Below are 24877 nucleotides of genomic sequence, written 5' to 3' on the forward strand. Positions count from 1 at the left end.
ATATAGGCTAAAAAAAAAGCTTCCTAATTAGCACAAACCTATTTCTGAACTCCCTTTATTCTCAATATGTCTGTAGAGAAAGATGGAGCTTTTTTAATTGTAGTTGTCTAAAAATTAAAATTCACAATTCTTATTCTACATCACCTACTGTAGTGCTGTTACCATACCACCAAGAACAAAAATCTTTCAAGAAGACATTAATCCTATCAAAATTAAGTATTTCTCATTCAATGAAATATTTCTATATGGATAAACAGGATATGATCAAGGCTAGCAACATCCTCTAACTCTGATTCTGTGGATGATTCCCCCTGGACTCTGTTCTCTGGAACCCTGTTATATTGAGAAACAACTCCTACAACTGATGACATCTTCTGATGCCCAACAGAGATGTCTAATCATTTGTTACCTTGCTTGTTACCTCCTCCAAGGTTCTGTCTCTCTTTCTCTTCTCCCACCACCCTGCCCAACACACAGGACCAAGAATAGCTGACAGAGTCCTTTCCCTTGCCTATAATTTCTAGACTTTTCCTCTGCCATCATTGCTTAATAACCTCTTTGTTGCTTTGGTTAACTGATGATCATGTCATTTTACCTCCTTTTTCCACTGAATTCTTTCCCTGGTTCACAATCTTCTTCTCCATCCCATCACTTTCCTGAAATTGTTTCTTCAAATGGCCATCAATAGGCTCTTGCTAAATTTTGTAGTCTTTTCTCAGTCCTCAACTACTTCGATGTTTATGCAGTTTTTGACAGTGTGGATCACTGGAATTATCCCCCACCCCCCTCCTGTCTCCTTTGGTTTTCTTCCTACATGCTTAGTGGCTGCTTCTCTTTCTCTTTCAGTGAATTAATATTCTACCCTAAACTAGCCCCATCTCCCAGCTTTTCTATTTTTGTTGTTACCATTATTGTCTGTTACCCAGTTTCAAAACCTGTTACCTTTGAAAGTCTTCTAATTCTATCTCCAAAACTTCTGAAATACCTTCACACTTTTCTCTCCACTCACCTTATTTTCCTCACTGGTCTCCCTGCCTCCAATTTCTCCTTCATCCTTTTAAAAACTGCCAGAATGATCTTCCTAAGCTATGTACCTATCCATGTCATTGCTGATGAGACAAAATAGTCTACCACTCTATCATCTAACTCCAAACTATTTTTTTCCAACTTTTTTTCACATTGCTTTTTCTTATGAACTGGATTACGAGCTGTTCTGCAAACTCACAATTCTTATCCTATTTTCTCTGAGTTAATTGAGGCCATTCCCCATGTTTGTAAAGTTATGTTTCATCTATTTTTGGAGTCCTTTTTTTAAAGTTCAGTTCAGTTGCCATGTTCTTTGTCATGCCATCTCTGGTCTTCTAGCTAAAAATGTTTTCTCCAAATTTAACCGTTGTGTGTATGTGCCATAAAACCCTTGGCATTTAGGTAAAATCTATGGATCCATTCTCAGAATAATGTTTTTAAATGCATAAAACAAAATACATAGGATTACAAAAGAAATCAGTTACACTGGAATACATTTATCAAACCATATACTTTTAAATATAAAGTGGAAACCAGGTTAAAAGTTTCCTTTATCTATTATTTTCTTTTTAATTGAATAAAAAACACACAAAATGGGACTCTCCATTTGTAAATTTACATGTGTATTTTTAAAAATTCTTTTCTAAATTTATTTTTATTTTTTAAAATTTAGATAAGATGGCATGCAATCCTATATGGGCTCTACACATACATTCTTATTATTTTTATATATGCACACATACATATACATGTATGTGTGCATATATTTATATACAGGAACAGAAAAAAGAAACCGTACGTGAAACTATGGATCTTCATTATGCATAGTTATTTTACTTTTTAAGTATATAATAAGTTCAACCTGTAGCTTTTAAAGCTCTCTTGCTTGTCTGTTCTCTATTTAGCATTTAAAAAAAAGATATCTCAATGACCCTCTTTTCTTTTTTCACTACCCTATCCCTATCCTCATTGATGTTTCCTCTCCTCCTTCTTTACTGAACACTAAAAAAGGAAACAAAAACCTCTGTAGAAAACATGTAGAGTCAAGAAAACAAACTATCACACTGGCCATGACCAAAATTGTATGTCTTAAATTCATCATTTCTCTGTCAAGAGATAGGTAGCATGCTTTATCATACTTTATCATAATTCTAGAATTGTAGTTGGTCATTGCATTGAAAAATATTTTTCTTTATAATGTTATTATTGTAGAAATTTTCTTCCTGGTTCTGCTCACTTGCCTCATTCATACAGGTCTTCTAAGGTTCCACTGAAACTCTCCATTTTGTCATTTCTCATGGTTCAATAATATTCTATTACATCTATATGCCGTAACACAAGACATCTCCTTAGTTCCCAGTTCTTTGCTACCACAAAAAGAGCTGTTATAGATAATTTTATACATTCTTTCTTTGCTCTCTTTGGAGGCATTGCTAGATCCAAAGGGTAAACAAAATTTAAGTGACTTTTTGGGCAGAGTTTCAAAATATTTTCCCAGAAAGGTCAGACCAAAATTCACAGCTCCACCAATAGTGCATTAGTGTATTCCTAACAGCCTCCCTACCATCATGGTCAATCAAGTGGGAGTGAGATGGAAACTCTGCATTTTTTTAATTTAAAATTTTTAAAATTTTAATTAAAATATTTTTAAAACTTAATTTTTAATGTCACTTGGAGATTTAAATTGTTGTAGATAACCTGAATTTCTCCCTTTGAAATCTGAATATTCATATGCTTTGACCATTTATCCATTGGGGAATAGTTCTTGTTCTTCTAAGTTTGAATCAGCTCCTTTGACATCTTGGACATGCGACCTTTATCAAAGAAACTTGCTATAAAGATTATTTTTCATTACCTATTTCCCATTTTATTTGAACTGCATTGATTGTACTTACAAAAAAAATTAAATTATAAATGTTTGCTGAATAATAACTGAAATTGATCATATGGTCCTATAACTTATTCATCAAATATTTGTGTACACATATTTTTTGGACAATATCAATATTGGTATTTGTTTTGCTTGACTATAGATATTTGTTCACAGAGGTCTTATTTTTCTTTTTTTTTGAGGGGGAAAGAGTGGGAGGAAGAAAAAATTTGATAATTGAAAAGAAAACTTAACCAAAATATCTCTATCTATACATATATTTATACATGACGTGTTATGTGAGATCACTTCCAACTATGTTTAGGGAGGTTTTGAGGAAATAATTCATGGAGTAGGTAGTATGTGAGGTAGAGTTTAGTGAGTAACAAGATGTTAGTGGGGAGTTGAAGGAAGGAAATGAAAAGAATTTTAGGAATATGGAATAGTCATGAATAAAAAAGTCATTGAGGCAAAACATCATCTAATATAAAGTTACAAATATCTGAGCATTTAAAACTGAGTTGTATGATGACATAGATTTCATAATTTCATTGTTTCAAAATAAAATTAGATTCACAAACACTTGTGGAACACACATTATAACACTACATGAACTTCTGTAGCATGGTTATTTGCTGCATTATTATCATTTTTCATATAAAGGCAGGGAGTGTCTGAACTAATTAATCAATCTCTCCCACCTCTGATACCTTTATCATGTAACAACACCTCTATTAAGGCAATTAGTCAAAAACATTAAACTAAGAGCAATAAATTCTTAATTTTTTGAGGAGTCAAATCTACCAGAGGTTAGATTAAATAAAATGATATCATACAAAAACTGTACTGGATTGACTGAAGAGACTCAGTCATACCTTGTGGCCCTTGGCAACCCAGTTTAGAACCACAGCTTCCAGTGTATGGCCAGCCCAGTAGAGAGAACAGTTCCACAGCCAAGACCCTGGCAGGGAACTGACTGGACGAGAATAAAGAGGTGCTCTCTCTCATCAACCACTCTCTGTGTTTACGCCTACGTCCCTCCCTCCAATGATGACCTTGTGAATTTTGAAAAGGGTAAAGATTGTGGAATTCTCATGGACACCTGAGCAGTTTCCCCAGATAGGAGACACTGAAGAAAGACAACTTCAGGACTCTCCAATGAGCTCAGCAGAAAGCTACATCTTACCTAAGGGGAATTTCATGAGGACCCCACAACAGGAGAAAGGAACTGTAAGTTAATTTTTAGCAAACTGTGCATTCTGAGCTTGAATCCACCTTCCCACGGACTTTGTCTATACCTGTGAAAGGCTATGCACTAGGCTTTTGGGAGGAGTGTTTTGTAATAATCACTTTAAGATTAAATCTACTCTTCCCAGGGACCAAGGTGGTAGAGGAGAATGTGCTCCCAGTTTGGCAAGTTGCTGTACTTTGGTTCTTGCCATACCTTTACAGTAAATATTCCTTTTTAAAAAGTAACTGAAATTAAATGGTTAAATGTTAAATGTTAACATGGTTAATGGTTAAATGTTATTGGAAATATTAACTGACAATTGATATGAGGGAAATACACTGGATTGGGGACGGGGGGCAAATGAGCTACAGTCAGGTTATGCTGCACCCATCTTGGGTGCTATGGATGCATTTCACAATCCTGTGAAGTTGGTAAGGCAGCAATTAGTATTACTGTTTTCTAGGTGGAAAAAACCAAGGCTCAGAAAGATAAACTTAGCTTAAAGGTCAAGTACCACAGCCAGGTCTCCAACCAAAGTCTTCTGACTCTAATTCTATTGGAATATGGCACATTATTTTTGCTTACTATAATTCCAAAGAGCTAATAATAGTAATAACTCTTGTTAATGTATAGCACTTACTATGGGCCAGGCATTGTGCTTGTGACTTGCCCACCTACTAAGTGTCTGAGGTAGGATTTGTACTCAGGTCTGTCTGACTCCTGGCCCAGTGCTCTATCCATTATGCCACCTAGTTGCCCAACACAGCATTTATACATATTAAAAAAAAAAAGTTGCCAATATCCTTCAGTATGGTCAAAGTAAACTAAATACAGCTTTTAAATTACCTTGATGATGGTCTGTGGGCATGCCCATTTGTGTCTATTCCCAGCAAATGTAAGAACAGCACTATTTTGTCTTCATTTAATTTTGAGAACAAAGACTGGTTACTTTTAGCAGATTGGAAAAAGTCCTATATGGAGTGAATAAGTAAAAGAAAAAAATTTTGTAAAAATTCAATCACTATTTTCTTATTTGCATTTTAAGTGAATAACTTAATTAGACCATCTGTTCATAAAGAGGGTAGTCAACTGAAAAATTAAATCATAGCATTTAACTTTTTTTTAAAGAATAACAATCTTTCTCCTATTTCTTCTTCCCACTTCAAATCTTAAATGCAGTTATTTTTAAATGTTTGTTTTGTTAAGCAATTCCCAATTACATGGAAAAAAATTTTTAACATTTATTTTTAAAATTTTGAGTTCCAAATTCTCTCTCTCCTTCTTGGTCCTCCTCCTGCTTTGAGAAGGCAATCAATTATACATGTGAAGTCATGTAAAACACAATTTTGTATTAGCTGTGTTGCAAAAGAAAACAAAAACTAAGATAAAAATAAAGTTTAAAAAAAGTATAATTCATTCTGCATTCAGAGTTTATCAATTCTCATTCTGGAGGCCAATAGCACCTTTCTTAATGGATCCTTTAGAACTGTTTTGGATCACTGTCTTGAGCAGAGCAGCTAAGTCTTTCACAGGTGATCATCCTCACAATCTTGTTCCTGCTACGTACAACGTTCTCCTGGTTCTGCTCACTTCACTTTGCTCGAGCTCGCAGAAGTCTTGCCAGGTTTTTCTGAAGTCACTCTGCTTGTCATTTCTCATAGCACAATAGTATTCTATCATGATCGTATAACCACAACTTTTTCAGCCATTCTCCAATTCATGGGCATCCCCTCAATTTCCAATTCTTTACCAATACAAAAAGAGTTGCTATAAATATTTCTGCATAAATAGGTTCTTTTACTTTTTCTCTTACCTCTTTGGGCTACAGGACCAAGTAGTTGTATTGGGCAGCTATTTTTTTGTAAAAAATAAATAGTGATGTAATAATAATAATAATGATAGATAATATCGTGACATAACAGTGTTAAAAAAGAGAAGAGCTTTATTTCACTGAGACTGTATTAATAAAAATAATTTATTTCATAAACTACAAATTTAAGAAATGGAAGAAAATGAGCTCTAGAAGTCTATATCAGATAATAAGAACGACAGTAATAATAACTAATGTAGAGTACCTACTATGTGCCAGGCACTGTGCTAAGGGCTTCCAAATTATTATCTCATTTGTTCCTCACAATAACCCTGGGAAGTTGGTGCCATTATACATCCACTTTACAACAAGGAAACCAGGATAAAAGGGGTTAAATGACTTGTCCAGGGTCACACAGTGGGTGTCTGAGGCCAGATTGGAGCTCAGGTCTTCCTGACACCAGATCCAGCGCTCTATTCACTGTGTCACCTAGCTGCCTGCAGTTAACAATGACCATCTGTTAATAAAACACGTACATTTATTGTTGTTTAGACATTTCAATTGCATCCAATTCTTTGTGATCCAATTTGGGGTTTTCTTAGCAAAGATACTAGAGTGGTTTACCATTTCTTCCTCCAGGGGCAGACAGAGGTTAAGTGACTTGCCCAAGGTCACACAGCTAGCATGATCCCAAGGCTGGATTTGAACTCAGGTCTTCCTGACTCCAGGCCCTATCCTCTATCCACTGTGCCACCTGGTTGCCCTAAGAGATGTACTAATTAAAGTTAAATAGGAAGTAAAAGGTTAACTACCCACTTCATTCTTTCATCATTTAGGAAAGAATCTATATATAAATCTATACATACTGATTAAAGGATGAATCCTGGAATTTGAAAGTTGGAAGGGAGGTAAGCTATTAAAAGATGTAGAGTTTATTTTTATCACCACAACTTAATGTGGTGACAAAACATGAACAGATGGCCAAAAGACCACAGAATTCCTAAGTATCATATATTCTACTTCCATGTAGAAAAGACTAGATGATATCTCATGACGCATTACTTAGGCTGATAAATATCATGGAAGATCAAAGCCAATCAGGGAAGCAAATAACAATACATTCACAATCAGTCTACAATAAGATATAACAATGAAACAGGTAACATTTTTAGAATATAGATAGAATCCACTTTTCAGAAGTGAATTTTGTGACATCAAACTAACTGGCAAATACAAAACATCCAAGGTATTAAAGCAATGACAAGGTTAGAATAAACGAACTCAAAATAGTATCCTAAATTTCATAATAGAAACTATTGATGCAATATCACTTTATTATTAAAATTATGTGAAATAGGAGGCAAAGACAAAATGGTGGAGCGGCTGAATGAAGTACAGTTGAGTTCTAGACCACAATTCCTCTAAACAGATCTATAAAACACAGCAGTACTATACACTAATGTCCTGATAGCAAAATTCAAGAAAAAATCACAAGGAGTCATGCTTCCAGTTCAGGATGGCTGAGAGAAAAAGACAGAAAAGTTTGCAAACACTGGGGACTGAGTTTAACCCAGAATGGACACACAGCACAGGGAGAGACAAGACATTAGGGCAAAAAAAAAGAAAAAGGTTCAAACACAGCACAGAGGAGCCTAAATTTATGTAGGAAGCAGGAACTGATGATAACTGACAACTCTGTGATTCGCTACTCAGTTCAAGGACATAGATCCCTGGAGGATTAAGGAGGACACCTACATGTGGAATTGCAGTGTAAGGAGAAGTCTTGGGCGCCAAGTTGTATAGTGAGTAAGTTCAAAAGCAAGCAGCAACTAAGGAGTCAATAACTCCTGACCCAGGAATGGAAAAGGGTCTCAATTTCAGCTTCTAGTTCAGCATGGAGCCAGCTGATGGGAGCAGCCTATCAAGCCAGGAATCCTAGAACAAAGCAAAACTTGCAGCTTTGTCATTGGCCAAAAGTGGCTGAATCCAGAAGTGGTTTACTAAAATTCCAATCAGAACAATCCCATAAGATCTTATCAGATTCAAACATGGGTCAAGAAATTGCAGACCTTAGAGTAGGAGGGCAGAAATTACACTGTCAGTGTATTAAACTACTGTGGGATGACCAAAAGCACACAGGTTTCTAGGTTGAGCTGTCCTTGATACCCTAGAATCATATAATATTCAATAACCCAAGAAGGCAAGAGCAAGACCACCCCAGATATTCTCTACATAAGTGTACAAGCCTTAACATAATTTCCAAAGTCAGGACACAGGCTGGAAGACTGAGCAAACTATGCAAAAAAGAATCTCATTACTGAGAAAATATTATAGTGATAGTGATTCTCAAGATACACACTCTGAAGAAGGCAAAGACCCCAAAACATCTATAATCAAAGCCTTAAAGCAAAACACACACAGGGAATAAGTTTAACTAGAATTTTTCTAAAAAATGAAAAGTCAATTTTTTAAAATCATCATCATAATAACTATCATTTACAGAGAATTTTAAGATTACAAAGTGCTTTACAAAAATTCTCATTTTAAGTGACAGTACCAGACTTTAAAAATTAGGGGGAAAAAAGATCTATGAAAGAAATAATGGGGAAGGGAATTAACCACTTGGAACAGGAAGTACAAAACTTTTACCCAACTAAAAAACTCCTAGAAAATTAGAATTGACCAAATAATGACTCCATGAGATAACAAGATACAATTTTGCTACAATGAAACATATGTTGCTGTGCAAAATCTAGCAATAAAACTGCAGGGCTTATGAGACAGATTGGGGCACAGCACTCAAAAATTTCATCAGTGACACATAAAAAAGAAAGGAATCTAATAAAAATGGTATCACAGCTTTATATATGCTAAATAGTTAAGAAATATATAAATATTGCAGTAAATAATGGTAGGTCTGAGGCTTCAGGCTACTGCTTGGCCTGCACACCTGTTCCCAAAGAGCCTGAAATGGCAAAGTTGAAGGTTATAAGTGAGAGTGCAGCCTCAACTACAGGTTGAGAAGTGGGATGGCGGAATTTGTGAGACTAGCCCTCTTTGAATCAACCCACTTCCCCCTACAGCTACTACTGCATCAGAAGATAAAATATGACACTATACCTTGAAAAACACCTGAGATTTGCTTGTGTAAAGCTGCAGCTTGTGAATTATTATGAAATGGCAAGATTTTCTGTTTTTGCATTTCTTTTGGATGAACTTGTGCATAAACAAACTCAAAAACTGTGTTATGTTCAAATTAATTCCTAGTAAGTCAACCACATTGAAACAAATTTACATTTTCGAAACAAGGATTATAGAAGAACTGACTGTATCAAAACAAAGTCAAAAGACTGAAAAAACAGAAGTGTAAGGTATCTCATAGCAAAAACAACCCACCCAAAAAACAGATCAAGGAGAGAAAAATCTAAGAATCATTGGACTACATGAAAAAAAAAGAACTCTTGACATCCTATTTTAAAGAAACAAAACCCTGGACATAATATTTCGAAACATCAAAAAACTGCTCAGATCTCCTAAAAACCAGAATGTAAAGCAGAAACAAAAATAAGCCACCAGCCAACTCCTGAAAGAAACCCCAAAATGAAAAATCCCAAGAAAATTATAGCCAAAAACCCAGAATGCTTAGGTCAAAGAAAAAAAAATTCTACAAGCAATCTAAAAGAAATAATTCAAGTACTGAAGAGTCACAGTCAGAAATTACATATAATTTGTCAGCAATTACCATAAAGGTGCAGAGAGCTCTGGAATACAATATTCAAGAAAGCAAAGGATACAAGCTTACAAACAAGAATAACTTACCCAGAAATACTGAGTATAACCTCACAAGAGAAAGAAAAGAATCCTTAATGAAATAGAGGACTTCCAAGCAATCCTAATAAAAAAGACTAGAGCTACAGAGAAACTCTGAAATGCAAACACAAGTCAAGAGAAAAACACAAAAAAGTAAGCATAAGTGAACAATCATAAGAAACTAAATAAAGTAAAACTATTTATCTTCTAATATGGTGAGATAACACATAGATCCCCTCTGAAACCTGTTGTTATGAGGGTTCCTACAGGGAGGACCTAGACAGAGGGGCCAGAAGTGGCTCTGTTATGCTTAAATGATCTTAAAAGAAAAGGGAGGGGATGAGCAATATTCTAGCAGAGAACAGGGAGACTAAATATGAGGGAAATTACATCACAAAATTGGGCTGAGAAAGTAGAAATCTATATTAACAAGCAGAAGGGTGGGGGGGAGGATATGGCACCTGAACATCACTCTCATCTGAACTGGTTAGAGAAGGGAAAAATATATACAATTGGATACAGAAATACATCTCATTCAACAGGTAAACAGAAGGTTAAAAGAAGAAGGGAAAGGAAGAATAAGAGAGAGAATCGATTAAGGACTGGTGCTAAGCAAGACAAATTCTAAGGAAGTATGACTGGTTTCAGAAAAACCTGAAAGACTTGTGATAAACTCACGCACAATGAGGTAAGCAGAACCAGAAGAAAAGTGAATATAGTAACAACAATGTAGGAAAGAAAACTTTCAGTGTCTTAAGAACTATAATTAATGCAACAACTAACCATGATTTCAGTTCATTTATGATAAAAGATGACATACATTTTCTTATAGAGAGGTAATGAATTCAGAATACAGATAGAGACATTTCTTTTTACATACCCAATGTGGGAATTTGTTTTGCTCATATAGTTATAGATGTATCTAACTGTCTATCTATAATTAGAAAAATAAATCAAAGGAAAAACTTTTAGCTTTATTTTGGAAATATTTTCAAATCAGAACTAAAACAATTTCTATAGAAAATAAAATAATTACTTTGCCTTCAAACAAAAGTAAAATAGGTCAAAGTGATTCAACATTAGACACACAGAAGTGAATTTAGAAAATAAGAATTATCTCCTACATTTGGCAAATGACTGTTCAAATCATTGGTAAGCAAATAAAGTTTAGATAAAAACAGAGAAATATTTTGGTTAAATATCAGCAACTAACAATTAAAGTATTAATAAAGACTTATCTAATGCTCCCAAATGGTTTCTTAGAAAAACTAAGGGCTCCAAAACACATACTACCTGAAAATATTTCCCTGTTTGATTTGTTGATAGGTTGAGCATAATATTTATATAAGATTGAGGGAAAAATCGAAATGAATCTCAGATTTATGCAGCCTTTTAAAAAATATTAAGTAAAATGAAAACAAACTAACTTAAGAACTAGATTTGAAAAAGGGATGCTTGTATTCACTTTCCAAGTGAACAATTCAGAATGTTGTGTTGCCAATATCTAATTTTGATTCTGAGATTGGTTTTTAATCTCAAGTGTCCTTCTCAACTCTTCCCTTTCCCTCTTTCCCTAAACACAATCAATTCTGCCTCCGCAGCATTTCACATCTGACCTCTTCCCTCCACATAGTCACTAACCTTCTTTAGGCCCTCATCACATCTTGACTGGCCTATTGCAATAACTTCCTAATTAATTGTTTTTCTGCCTTATGGATTCTCTCTTTTCTAATCTATTCCCCATAAAGCTACCAAAATAGTTCCTTAGTCTCTCTATAATGAAATAAAAATTCTTTAACTTGCCAACTAAAGTCTTTGACAATTTGGCTGTAACCTATGTTAAAATACTTTTCACATTACTTTCCCAAAAAACTCTATATTCTACCCAAACTCAGTTAATAAATATTTCTTGAGTACCCATTTTGTGCCAGGCACTATGCTATTCACTGAGGACACAAAGAAAGTCAATAAATATTCCCTATTTTCAAGGAACTCACTGTCTAATAGGCAAGATAACATGTAAACAACTTTTTATGAACAAGATATATATCCAAGGTGAATTCTAGAAAATCAACAAAGCAAAGCCACTAGCATTAGGGGAACAGGAATTGGGGGACAGAGAGTCAAGAGTCCCAGAGAACATGAGATTTTATTGGGGACTTAATGAAAGCCAGGGGGAAGTTAAAAATCCCAGGCATGGGGAACTGACACTGGACTCCTGGCCTTGAGTGTGCCACTAAGGTACTATGGAATAGAAGATGGATCGTGTTGTGCGAGGAAAAGCATGGAGGACATTATCACTGGGTGGCAGAATACATGGTGAAGTGGGAAGGGAGTAAAATGTAAGAAGACTGGAAAAAGAGGAGGAAACCAGGCTGTGAAACCAGGCAGTTTGAATGCCAAACTGAGGATTTTATATTTGATCCTGGAGGTGATAAGGAGCCACTGCAGTTTACTGAATAGGAGGAGAGGTGTGTGTGACATGGTTAATTTAACAGCTGAGTGGAGGATGGACCATAGTGGAGAGAGACTTGAGATAGGGAGATGAACTAACAAGCTACTGCAATAGTCCAAGTGTGAGATTATGAGAGTCTATACCAGGCTCACAATATCAAAGGAGACTTAAACAAAACAGACTGTAATAAGAGGCTGGAGAGAGAATGAGAAGTCAAGGATATCACCTAGGTGGCAAGCCTGAGTAACTGGGAGAATGGTGGTAACCTTGAGAGTAACAGAGAATTTAAGAAAAGGAGAAAGCTTAGGGGGAAAGATGATAAGTAAAGTGTTAGATAAATTGAGTTTAAGATATTTATTGAACATCTGTTCTGAGATAATAAGACAGCTGGAGTAATGAGTCTGGAATGAAAGAGAAAGACACTAGGGCCTGACAAATAAAACAGAGAATCAAATGCATAGAGATGATAGTTGAATCCATGGGAGCTGATGAGACCAATAAAGTGAAAAAAATATAGAGGAAAAAGTACAGTGGGAGAAAAGAAGAGGACACAGGACAGAGCCATGATTAATGAGTGTGAGCTGAATGAAGATCCAGCAAAAGATTCTGAAAAGGAGCAGTCAGAAAGAATACAGAAGATAGTACAGTATCATGGAAACCTGGAGAGAAGAGAATATTAAAGAAGAGAGAAGACCGGTAGTGTCAAAGGCTGTAGTAAGGTCTAAAAGGATGAAGACTGAGAAAAAGCCATTAGATTTTGCAATTAAGGGATCACTGATAACTCTGCTTGCAAGCCTTTGTACAGGTCATTCCCCATTGCTGAAAAGCACTTCCTTGTCATATTCTTATCATACTTAGTTTTTTTTAAGAGGGAAGAAAGATGCTATTTGCACCTAGAGAAAGAACTGATAATGTATGAAGATTGTATAGAATAATTTACACACACACACACACACACACACACACACACACACACACACACACACCCCCTCTATTTATGTTGATTGGGTCTAATGGAGGCCATCTCTAGAGCTGGAGCTGGAGAAGGGAGAAAAAAAATTTACATGATAACTTTGTTGCATATTTAAAAGGCATAGCAAGTTCTACATAGCAGAGTTGCAGTTTCATGTGCAATCACCTTTTCTTATTATACTATGTTATGGAAATGCTTGTTTTATTTCATAAATTACAAATAAAATGAATTAATTAAAAAACTCATATGTTTGGGAATGAGATAATTTTTTCTTGAAAAATTTAATGATAAGCAGCTTGAATTTTAATAAAATTTTTACTCATTAGGGTACTTTTAGACATGTAAGAAATCTGTGAGTCTTGTATTTAAATAGTTATTAATAGAATATGGAGAAACAATCTGAAGGGAAAATCACTTCCATCTAAGAAAAGTACATGATTAACTTAGTTGAAATAAAATTAATCAGTAAAGGAGTGCTATGTTCAGTCAAAAAAAAAAAAAAGAGTGGTTCTCTGACTGGAAACCTTACTTCCTTCAGCTGACTATGCCAGCTCTTCAAGATATCATTTCATCTTTCTATATGTTGTAGTCCTAGTAGAATGTAAGTTTCTCAAAGGCAAGAATTGTTTTGCACTTCAGTCTTTGCATCCCCATTGCCTTCATCACAAGAGGTGTTTAACTATTAATTATTGATTGAATTGAACCTAGTTTGGCTTCTTTAAATTTGGCTGCTTTTTTGCTTAAAATCATGATACAAGTATACAGAGTTTATACAATAGAAATAAGTTCTACATATAATATGCAATAGACACTAGGAATTCTAATGGATTAAATTACTTTGAACTTCTTATAAAATAATTTAGGCTTCAGATGTCAGAAAAGTTTTTTAGAAATAGATGAGAATCTGGGTAGTAATCAAAGGAAAACATTAAAAATGACAAAATGTTAAGAAAATAAAAAATGAAATCAGATATAAAAGTAAGATGATAAAATGATAAGTAATAGTTTGGTTTGCACACATGAAAGTAATCATATATCAAGATCAACAATTCTCATTAGTCAATGGGGATAGTTTAAGAATGAAAACTTTCGATTAAATATTGTAAAAAGTACATTAAAATTCTAAGCCAGTTAGTGAATGGAAGAAAATCTTCAAGAAAAGCAGTTAATCATAATCAAATGATCTAATCTCACTTAGAGTAAATGTACATTTAATGAAGGACAGTTCAATAAAAATTAAATCAATTTCAGCATGATGGAAAGTTTCAATAAGATTTGTTTTCAGAAATCCCAACTAGGATTCAGAATTTATTCACAAGCATATAAACTTGCAAGCATGTCTATCAGTTTAACTAAAAAAGATTTAACTCAAGTGAAATGAGTTAAATATAGGTATAAAGAGATAGGGACAAAGACTGGACCTGTCATTTTAACTGTATAAGAAATTTCCAGATGAGGAAACTCCTTTATACTACTGTAGACTGTTACATTCTCTACAACTTCTGGTCTTTTTTAAAAAATTAATTTATTTATTTTTAGTCTTCAACATTCACTTCCACAATTGAGTCCCAAATTTTCTCCCCAACTCTCCTCTTCTCCCACCCCAGGATAGCATGCATTATAATTGCCCCCTTCCTCCAATCTGCCCTCCCTTCTATTACCTCCCCTCTTATCTTGTCCCCTTCCCTTCTACTTTCCCATAGGGCAAGATAGATTTCTATACCCCACTGTCTATATAACATTTCCCAGTTGGATGTGAAAACAAATTTTAACCTTCATTTTTAAAGCTTTGAGTTCCACATTCTCTCCCTTCCTCCCTCTCCAACCCCATCACTGAGAAGGCAAGCAATTTGATATAGGTCATACATATGTAGTCATGCAAAACATTTCCGTAACAGTCATGTTGTGAAAGACTAATTATATTTCCTTCTATCCTGTTCCATCTTCCATTTATTCCATTCTCTCCTTTTACTGCTCCCACTACAAAACTGTTTGCTTCTGATTACCCCTTCCTCCAATCTGCTGTCCCTTCTATTATCACCCCTCTTATCCCCTTCCCCACTGCTTTCCTGTAGGGTAAGAAAGATTTCCATACCCAAGTGGGTGTGTATGTTATTGTCTTCGTAAGCCAAATCCAATGAGAGTAAGGCTCACTTATTCCCTCTCACCTCCCCCTCTTCCCCTCCACTGTAAAGCTTTTTCTTGCCTCTTTTTCATCAGATGATTTACTACATTCCACCTCTCCCTTTCTTTCTCCCAGTACATTCCTCTCAACACTTAATTCTACTTTTTATATATCATCCCTTCATATTCAACTCAGCTCACCCTGTGCCCTCTATTTATATGTATGTGAATGTGTATGTAAACACATGTATATATACATGTGTGTATGTATCTATGCATATATGTGCACATGTGTGTATATACACAAATATATTTTTTCCCTCCAACTACCCTACTTCTGAGAAAGGTCTTATGAGTTACAAATATCATATTTCCATATAGGAATGTAAACAGTTCAACTTTAATAAGTCCCTTATGGTTTCACTTTCCTGTTTACCTTTTCATGTTTCTCTTGATTTTTGTATTCAAAAGTCAAATTTTCTGTTCAGTTCTGGTCTTTTCAGCATCAATGCTTGGGAGTCCCCTATTTCACTGAAATTCCATTTTTTGCCCCTGAAGTATTATACTCAGTTTTGCTGAGTAGGTGATCGCTGGTTTTAATCTTAGCTCCTTTAACCTCCAGAATAGCATATTCCAAGCCCTCCAATTCTTTAGTGCAGAAGTTGCTAAATCTTGTGTCATCCTGATTGTGTTCCCACAATACTTGAATGGTTTCTTTTCTGGCTGCTTGTAACATTCCCAGGCTCCTTGATCTGGGGACTCTGGAATTTGACTACAATGTTTCTAGGAGTTTTCCTTTTGAGATCTCTTTCAGGAGGTAATCAGTGGATTCTTTCCATTTCTATTTTACCCTCTGGTTCTAGAATATCAGGGCAGTTTTCCTTGATAATTTCTTGAAAGATGATGTCTAGGGTCTTTCTTTGATCATGGCTTTCAGGTAGTCCAATAATTTTTAAATTGTCTCTCCTAGATCTATTTTCCAGGTCAGTTGTTTTTCCAATGAGATATTTCACAATGTCTTCTATTTTTTTCATTCTTTTAGTTTTGTTTTATAATTTCTTGATTTCTCACTGTCATTAGCTTACATTTGCTCCATTCTAATTTTTAAGGAATTATTTTCTTCAGTGAGCTTTTGGACCTCCTTTTCCATTTGGCCCATTCTGCTTTTTAAGGCATTCTTCTCCTCGTTGGCTTTTTGGACTTCTTTTGCCATTTGGGTTAGTCTAATTTTAAAGGTGCTATTTTCTTCAGCATTTTAGGGGTATCCTTTAGCAAGCTGTTAACTCGTTTTTCATGATTTTCTTGCATCACTCTCATTTCTCTTCCCAGTTTTTCCTCTACTTCTCTTACTTGATTTTCAAAATCCTTTTAAAGCTCTTCCATGGCCTGACACTGATTCATATTTTTCTTGGAGGCTTTGGTTGTAGGAGCTTTGATTTTGTTGCCTTCTTCTGGCTGTATATTTTAATCTTCTTTGTCACCAAGGACATAAAGTAAATGCCTTTTCACCAAGAAAGATTCTATAGTCTAATTTTTTTCCCCATTTGCTCATTTTTCCAGTCAATTACTTGACTTTTGAGCTCTTTGTTAAGTGGAGGGTGTATTGGCCCAAGTTTCAGGGGTTTTGTGCAGCTATTTTCAGAAATATTTCTAGGGACGTGTAAATTTTCAGTTCTTTCAAAGTGTTATGATAAAAGGAGAGTTGTTTACTCCTCTCATGGCCCCTGCTCTGGTCTGTGAGCAACCACAATCACTCTTTGGAACTGTGATGAGGATTCCTTCTTTCATTGCCCCCCCGCCCCCAACCTCCACCACGCCAGCGCTCTTCCTTGCCCAGGACTGCTACCCAGGACTGCGACCCAAATCAGCACTCAATTCCTCCACTGTCTGTAGGCCAAGAACTCCAGAGCTGCCACTATAGCAGTGGCTGCCACTACCCTGGGGTTGGGACTGGACCACGCTCTTCTCTCACCCAGGTGAGAGACCTTTCCCACTGATCTTTGAAACTGTCTTTGATTTTTGTGAGTTTAGAAGTCTGGTAATTGCCACAAGTGCCAGTGATTCAGTCCCCTGAGGCCTGCTCCAGCTCTGTCTGTGACGGTGCAGGCCACGCTGGACTGCACTCTACTCCAAGCCTGGTGTGATAGACCCTTCCTGTTGACCTTCCAGATTGTCTTGGGCTGGAAATTTGCTTCAGACTTTCACTTTGTGCCTTCTGATGCTCTAGAATTTAGAGACATTTTTACAGGTATTTTAAGGGGTTTGGGGGAGAGCTCAAGCAGGTCTCTGCTTCTACTCCTAATAATTTTAAATTCTAAATAGAAATCTTGACTTTTCTACTTCTTAGTTGTTTGACTATAATAGATCTTTTTGATTCTCTTGGTCTTAATTTCCTTATCTTTAAAATGGATATCCTAAAACCCAAGTTATCTATTTTATAGGGGTGGTGTTAAATTGAACTGATTAAGTATATATGAAAAGGACTTTGTAAACCATTATGCACTAGACTAAATAAATATCAGCAGCAACAGTATTAGGATTCTTATAATTTAATGGATAGCTTCTTTCATAACTTACAAAAAGACAGGGCTAACTTTATTCCACTGTTTTAATATCTTAACAGTAGGTCATGGTAGCTCTGAAATACGCATTTAAAAGGCAATCACCTATCGTCAGGGGTCAAGAAGTTGAAGAGCTTTTTTTTATTTTTGATTTCAGTCTTATCATGTTATATAGTTTCTGTTCACTTCTTGATAGTAGGTATAGACATTTAGTTGTGTTCTCAGTACAGATATCTGTTAACTATACTATAATCTCCTAGCTCAATTCTTTCTACTCAGGCAAACAAGCTCTAATAGCAGTTCAGATGACAGGAAATCAAGGCACAAACTAGAAGGACCACAACAGGCAGAGTAAGGAGGGGATGGATACAAATATATGGGGTTGATAAGAAAATGAAAACTAAATGTGAGCAAATCAATGACCACTTATGAAAAATCAAGTTCAAGCAAATGCCCCACAATCATCAGAACTTGGTAACTGATTCTATATATAAACAGTGAATGGAAGGGGGAAAGGAGTATGAAAAATGATTACAAAGTTTTGAGCATAGATCACCTAGAAGAATAAACATAAGGAGTGACTATAACTCATCACTGCTTTTGCTGGGAAGGGGGATATTGAACTGTTTTGGAAAAAGATGAGAAACCCTGGTAGGAAGGATGGGGAAAGTGGCAACTCTGCATTTATAACACATGACAAGAGCTTCCTCATCCTCTATTATTCCTAGGCACTGTGACAAATGTTAGTACTACTTAGTAATCTGAAACAGCTCTTCAGTGTATAAAAATCATAGGCCTCTAACCATGACCAATTTTTTGTTTGTTTCTCCAATCTTTTTTATGTATAAAATGCAAGAAAGAAATTGTAAGCTTTTACAGTTTGATTTGTGGGACTCATGAATGACTTGTACCTATAAAAAAACTTTTTCAAAGAGAAGTTTCACATTTATTTTTTCCTTTCATCTTCACAAAATCCCTATAAAGCTGAGAGGGTGAGCATTATTATCTATATTTTATATACAGGGAAATAAAGCAAGAGAATTAAAGAGGACTGAATGAACAGACAGCTACGTGGTGCCTAAGAATGAAACTCCAAGTTGCCTGAGTTCCAGTCAAGTTTATTTACCACTGTATTACACTGCTCAATGAGGCACAATCAAAAGATAACATTTTCTAGTGTTTTTAAAAGGTACTTCTTAATTTTAAAGAAATTTATAAACTGAATTCAATAAACATTCAAAAAACTTTTCCTACTACTTTCAAAGTGAAAATAGGGATACAAATAAAAAGAGTTACTGCCCTCAAATAGTTTTACATTCTACTAGGGGAATACGATATATATATATATGTAGATATGTAGGTATATATGGATATGTATATATGTATGTATACATCCATATATATTACATATACACATATGTAAATAGGAAATCTGTACAAATTCATTTTCAAAGAGAGTTTACTAATAATTGGGATATGGGGGGAGAGGTAGAGGGGGAGGGAGCATGCAGAGCTAGGAAAAGCCTCATGTAGGAAACAGCACTTGATCTAGTACTTGACCCATGTTTTGAAGTAAACTAGTGGTTCCAAAAGGCAGAGGTGAGGAAGGAACATACTTCAGACACAGGGCGCCTACTACTCTGCTTTTGTATACAGAGTGGATAGATAATTGACTAGTCTGACAAGGATAGAGACTTGATGATGGGAAAGAATATGAAATAAGATTAGAAATGTAAAAGGAGACAGACTGTAAAAGACGTCAAAGGCCAGGCTGAGGATTCTGTATTTTATCCTAGAGACAAGAGAATCATTCTAGATTTTTGAATGAGAGCATGACATGACCAGAGTCGTTTTTAAAGAATAACAATTTAAACTTTATTTAGTAGCTGGATGACCCTGAATAAGTCATTTCATTAACCCTGTTTACCTCAGTTTCCTCAACTGTAAAATGAGATGGAGAAGGAGATGGCAAACTACTCCAGAATCTTTGCCAAGAAAACCCCAAATGGGATCATGGAGAGTGGGATATGACTGAAAAATGACAGAACAACAACAATGATGAAGACTGAGTCAAGAGAATAGATTGGATGGAAGGAAATCATTTGTATTTTTTTCAGAATTAAATATTTTAAAGTAATTTTTCTAATATGTGAAGTTCAAGTTTATTCTAAGATCCATTCATAATAAATAGAAACGAAATTAACATGGCATTCATGCTTAGATACAGAACAGATAGTAGACATTGAACTACAAATATCAGCTCACAAGTCTGAAAATATTCCCTACTGTTGTACTGTATGTAAAAGTGAATAATATAAAATTATATTCACCTTAACCTGATCAAAAACCCAGGTATCAAGTCGTGCTGCATCTTGTGCACCAAAGTCCTCTTTCTCGGCTGTGTAACAATGGATATAAACATGGTCTCCACTTGCACCTGAAGGAAACAGTTAAGCAATTTTTAAAAATTCTTAAAAACTACGCGAAAACAAATTATATGTGCTCTCTATCTACTCTTGTGGCTTAATGGATGTAAAATTAGTATGATTCTGAAGACAATCTACGCTCTTTAGAGCAATGTACTGTTTGCATTTAGTTCTTGAGATACCTAAAGGCAGAAGAAAGTCTGAATATTCTAGCTCTACTACCTATGGATTTTGAGAATTTTTATAATTCTGTTTTTATTTTTATAATTATTAACAAAGAAGAATAGAGAGGCAAACTAATGGTGTGCAGACGTGTCAAACTCACTGCAATATTTCACAATGTAGCCAACCAGATTAAAACGTAGTTTGAGAAAGGTTTAACAAAATAAACAAAAGGATAATACAATATAGATAACGAAAATTTGTGGTCTTCCAAGTCAATGTGTGGTTAGCAGGGATGCATTTCTATTTGAGTCTGGCACAATTAGCATAGAAGGTGCACTGAACTGTGAATCAATAGCCCTAGTTTCACCTCTGCCCATAACTAAGTTATGGTCAGACAACCTATCTGTTCCACTATGACCCTCAGTTTCATCATCTGTAAAAACAAAACGGTTAGATTACATAAACAGTTAGATTAGTTAATATCTAGCCCAATCTTCCAACTGTAGGTCATATGATTTCTATGAGAATAAATCAAAGAAAACACCAAATAATTCCAAACACTAGGGATTAAAAAGGTAAATTTACATTTAACTATTGTACTGGTTTTTAATCAATCTTAATCAATAATTCTCTTTGCTATAAATACTAGAGGCACAATTCTACAGGTATACTTTTTTAAGACTCACATTCTAAAGGGATAAGCACTCTAAATATATAAGGTCACATTGTTAAGAAATTAGGAGGATGTAAAGAAGTCATTTTCAAATTTATAGTTAGAGGGAGAATTCTTTTTTTTTTTTTTTTTAATTTTTTTATTTTTTTAATGTTTAACAATCACTGCCATACAATTGCGATTTTATCCCTCCCCACCCACCCCCCACTACCTCCCTCCCTCCCCACGACTGCATACAATTCTGTATAGATTCTACATATACTTTCCTATTGAGTATATTTTCACTATAGTCATGCTATGTAGTCAGACTAAGATAAATGAAAGAATCCGTATAACAAATCAGAACATGATACACAAACAGATACACATACACAAACATGATCTGCTACATTATGTGAGTGACTTCCATATTTCTCTCTCTGAGTGTGGAAGGCATTTTGCCTTGAGGTCCACCATTGGGATTTTTTTTTTTTCAGAAGTTCTTGTGTTATTACAAAAATCTAAGTCTACCAGAAAAAGCTCTCACACACTGTGGTTGTTGCTGTGCATAAAGTTCTCCTGGTTCTGCTCCTTTCACTCAGCATCAGGTCATATAAGTCCTTCCAGGCCTCTCTGAAGTCTTCTTGTTCATCATTTCTTATGGCACAATAGTACTCCATTACATTCATATACCATAATTTATTCAGCCATTCCCCAATTGATGGACATCCCCTTGACTTCCAGTTTTTGGCAACTACATAGAGTGCTGCTATAAATATTTTTGTACATGTGGGACCCTTTCCCATTTTTATGATCTCTTGGGGATATAGTCCTAGTAGCGATGTTGCTGGGTCATAGAGGGAGAATTCTTTAAAAATTGAGTAACAGAGAGGATCATCAGAAAAAAGGTAATTTCAATTACACAAAATTGAAACACTTTTACAAAGAATGAAATAAATCAATGAACTAGGAAAGAAACGGGGGGGGGGGGAACTTGGTGTCAAACACACCCTATATATCCAAGATATATTAGGAACTAATATACATATATGACTTTTAGAGTCATTTTCTAACATAAAATAAGGAGAAAAGATGTGGACAAATAATCTTATGAAAAAAATGCTCCAAATCACTAGTAATAAAATAAGTGGAAATGAAAACTACTTGGAAGTTTCACTGCATATCCACCAAACTAGCAAAAGTGATAAAAGACACAAACACTGTCTTTTGAGAGCTTAAGAGAAACAGGTATACCATGTGCTCCAATACACTCTTGGCAGAATTATGGATTAGTCCAAACTTTCTGGAAACAGTTTTGAACTATGTAAGAAGAGTCCTTTGATCAAGTAATGTCACTGCTGTGCATATATAACCCCCAGAGTTAAATGATGAGAAAAATTGTCCCAACTGTAATAAAACATTCATAGCAGCACTTCTTGGGTCAGCAAAACTCAAAAAAACCCCAAAAAACTAGATACAAAGTGAATACCTATTCAATGGGGACTTGCTGAACAAACTATAACATACAAATTTAAAAAAAGATTACTATACCATAAAACGATAAAGAGAATTTCAGTGAACTATGAGAAGACTTTTATGATGAAATGCAGAACATCTAAAACAACACTACAAGGCAGGTATCTTCGCAGTAATTGCAATGAACTATTTTAGTCCTGGAAAACAAAGGATGAAATACATTCCATTTTCTTAATGTAAAAGTAAGAGTGCACAATGAAGTCCATGTTGTCAGATCTGCTTCTTTGCTGGTCAATAACTGCATTGTTTTCCTCTATAACAAGTGAAGGGTTAGTAGGGAGATGAAGAATACACTAAGAAAGTCTAATATGAAAAAAAAAGGCATTGATTGTGAAAAAAGACACAAGGAAGACATGTTAACTAAGTGGTAAGATGACAAATTTTCAATAGTTTTGAATAAGAATACCCATACATTCTTATTATTATTGCATTATTATTTTAAATAGGTTGTCAATGGATCACTATAAGCCCAGTCATATGCTGTCAGTCTCCATAAATTAAAATTAGGAAAAGATTTCTGAAGAAAATTCAGTCATATAACTGTCAGTTTCCATAAAAATAAATTAAGAAAAGTTTTTTGGGGAAAAAAGTTGGAATTCATAATGCTGGCTCTTGGTGAACAACGTAACATGAGACTAAGAGAAGATTCTCTCTCTGAATTAATACTTACATATGACATATTTTTTAGATAGATGAGATAAAAACAATGGCAACTGAAATTTTAGGTATCTGGGGAATTCTGAATTGGGAGTGTAAGGAGAAAGATAATGATATTCTGTAGTCATTGGCTTGAATTCTTAATGCTTCAGGCCTTTAAAGCAGGCTGGTTCCATTATTTCTGCAAAGTGGCTTCTAAAGGGGAAAATGTTCCTGTCACATTATGGCCATATAATTTTGTTGATTTGTTGGTTACCCCAGTTGCATAATACAATTTAGAAAGCTTCAGGGCATCTTGCTGCATACATCAATGTTCCAGAGTTAGTGCTTACAAAGAACATACCCCTTCTTATATGAACTGCCACAAACTTTCTGCTTATAGGGAAATGAATGTCCAAATGTTCCAGTGCCACTAAAAGACTAATTATACGAATCTGAATTGTGATATGACCACTTTTAGAAGATACTTTAAAAGTCTTTTCTCCTATTAGAAAAGTTCCATAATTTGCTGACTAAAGAAATTAGAACAAAATTACATTATCCCAGTACCCTCAATGAACAAAAGGGAATTAGAAACATAGACTCAAATTTTCAACTGCTATTATCAGCAGCTATTAACTTTCAGAATGATTCATTAAGATATAGAATACTAAACTACATCTTCATATATTTGAAAAGGATTCTTTTTATAAATACCTAAATGGGCAATGAGTGAGAAATTGGCTATTTAGCTAGTCATTTCTCTCTAAGCCACTTTATCGTTTTAGGACAGGCCGCTTTCAGTAGCATGGCTCCTACTGACTTTATCAGAAGCCAAGCACCCATCCACTGGGCATAGTCTTGGTTAGGGGGGCGAAAAACAAAACAGAATAGATAAGCATTACAGTACAGGCTTAAGAAAAATTTATTTGCATATTATGTCTAAAAATGCAAAAAATTTTTTTAGAAAAATGGATATTCTAACTCTCTGAGTTTTGTTTGATAATGTAACATAACATAATCAACTTTCTTTTGAAAAATGACTTTTTACTGATAAATTTTGTCACTTCACTTCCCCACCCCACTCATTCTTTTGTGATGAGCAAAAACATTCAATGCATAAACTATGCCGGACAAATATCCTCAATGGTCTGTCTAGATAGGCAGCCACTTCCCCAAAGACTAGAGGATGAAAGGATGATTCATTCTCCTTTCTCCAGGAATAAAAATGGCTTTTCAGATTCTTGAGCTTGACTTCCTTTAAGCAATCTATTCATTTACATTTTTGTAGTCAATGAGTATATTGTTCCCCAAGTTCTGCTTACTTTGTTCTGTGTCAATTCATAAGAATTTTTGCATGCCTCTGAAATCCTTTTCTTTATCATTCTTCCTGCACAATAATATTACATTCATATACCATATTTTTTTCATCCATTCCTCAATCAATGGTTACGCATCTTGTATGGAGTTCTTATTACAACAAAAAAAATTGCTATGTATATCACAATAAACTTTCGATTGCTTCTGCTAATAGAGGAAGATGGCTGAGGTCAATCTGATGCTTTAACAATAAGAACAATCTCATTATTTCACTATAGAGTA

At 35.0% G+C, this 24877-nt stretch overlaps 1 protein-coding gene and 1 long non-coding RNA gene across 4 annotated transcripts in view; one reads left to right on the forward strand and one right to left on the reverse strand.

The window, feature by feature from the left end:
* Window positions 1-19997, forward strand: part of LOC140501675 (uncharacterized) — a 61192-nt gene extending 41195 nt beyond the window's left edge. Inside the window, exons 1-2 of one of the 2 annotated variants that reach the window (XR_011966319.1) lie at window positions 1619-4126; window positions 10290-19997. This is a non-coding gene — a long non-coding RNA (uncharacterized lncRNA). Of the gene's footprint in view, window positions 1-1618; window positions 4127-10289 lie in introns of those variants that run through there. The other variant, XR_011966318.1, reaches the window with a different exon arrangement.
* PIGN (phosphatidylinositol glycan anchor biosynthesis class N) overlaps window positions 1-24877 on the reverse strand; it is a 189771-nt gene that overhangs the window by 148956 nt on the left and 15938 nt on the right. For both annotated transcript variants that reach the window (XM_072605511.1, XM_072605510.1), the window contains exons 5-6: window positions 20191-20297; window positions 4974-5098 (exon numbers count right to left, since the gene is read on the reverse strand). In XM_072605511.1, coding sequence (XP_072461612.1) covers window positions 4974-5098; window positions 20191-20297 — 232 coding nt within the window. The remainder of the gene's footprint in view (window positions 1-4973; window positions 5099-20190; window positions 20298-24877) is intronic.

The sequence above is a fragment of the Notamacropus eugenii genome, chromosome 4 (genome assembly GCF_028372415.1).
Source record: "Notamacropus eugenii isolate mMacEug1 chromosome 4, mMacEug1.pri_v2, whole genome shotgun sequence".
Classification (NCBI taxonomy): Eukaryota; Metazoa; Chordata; class Mammalia; order Diprotodontia; family Macropodidae; genus Notamacropus; species Notamacropus eugenii.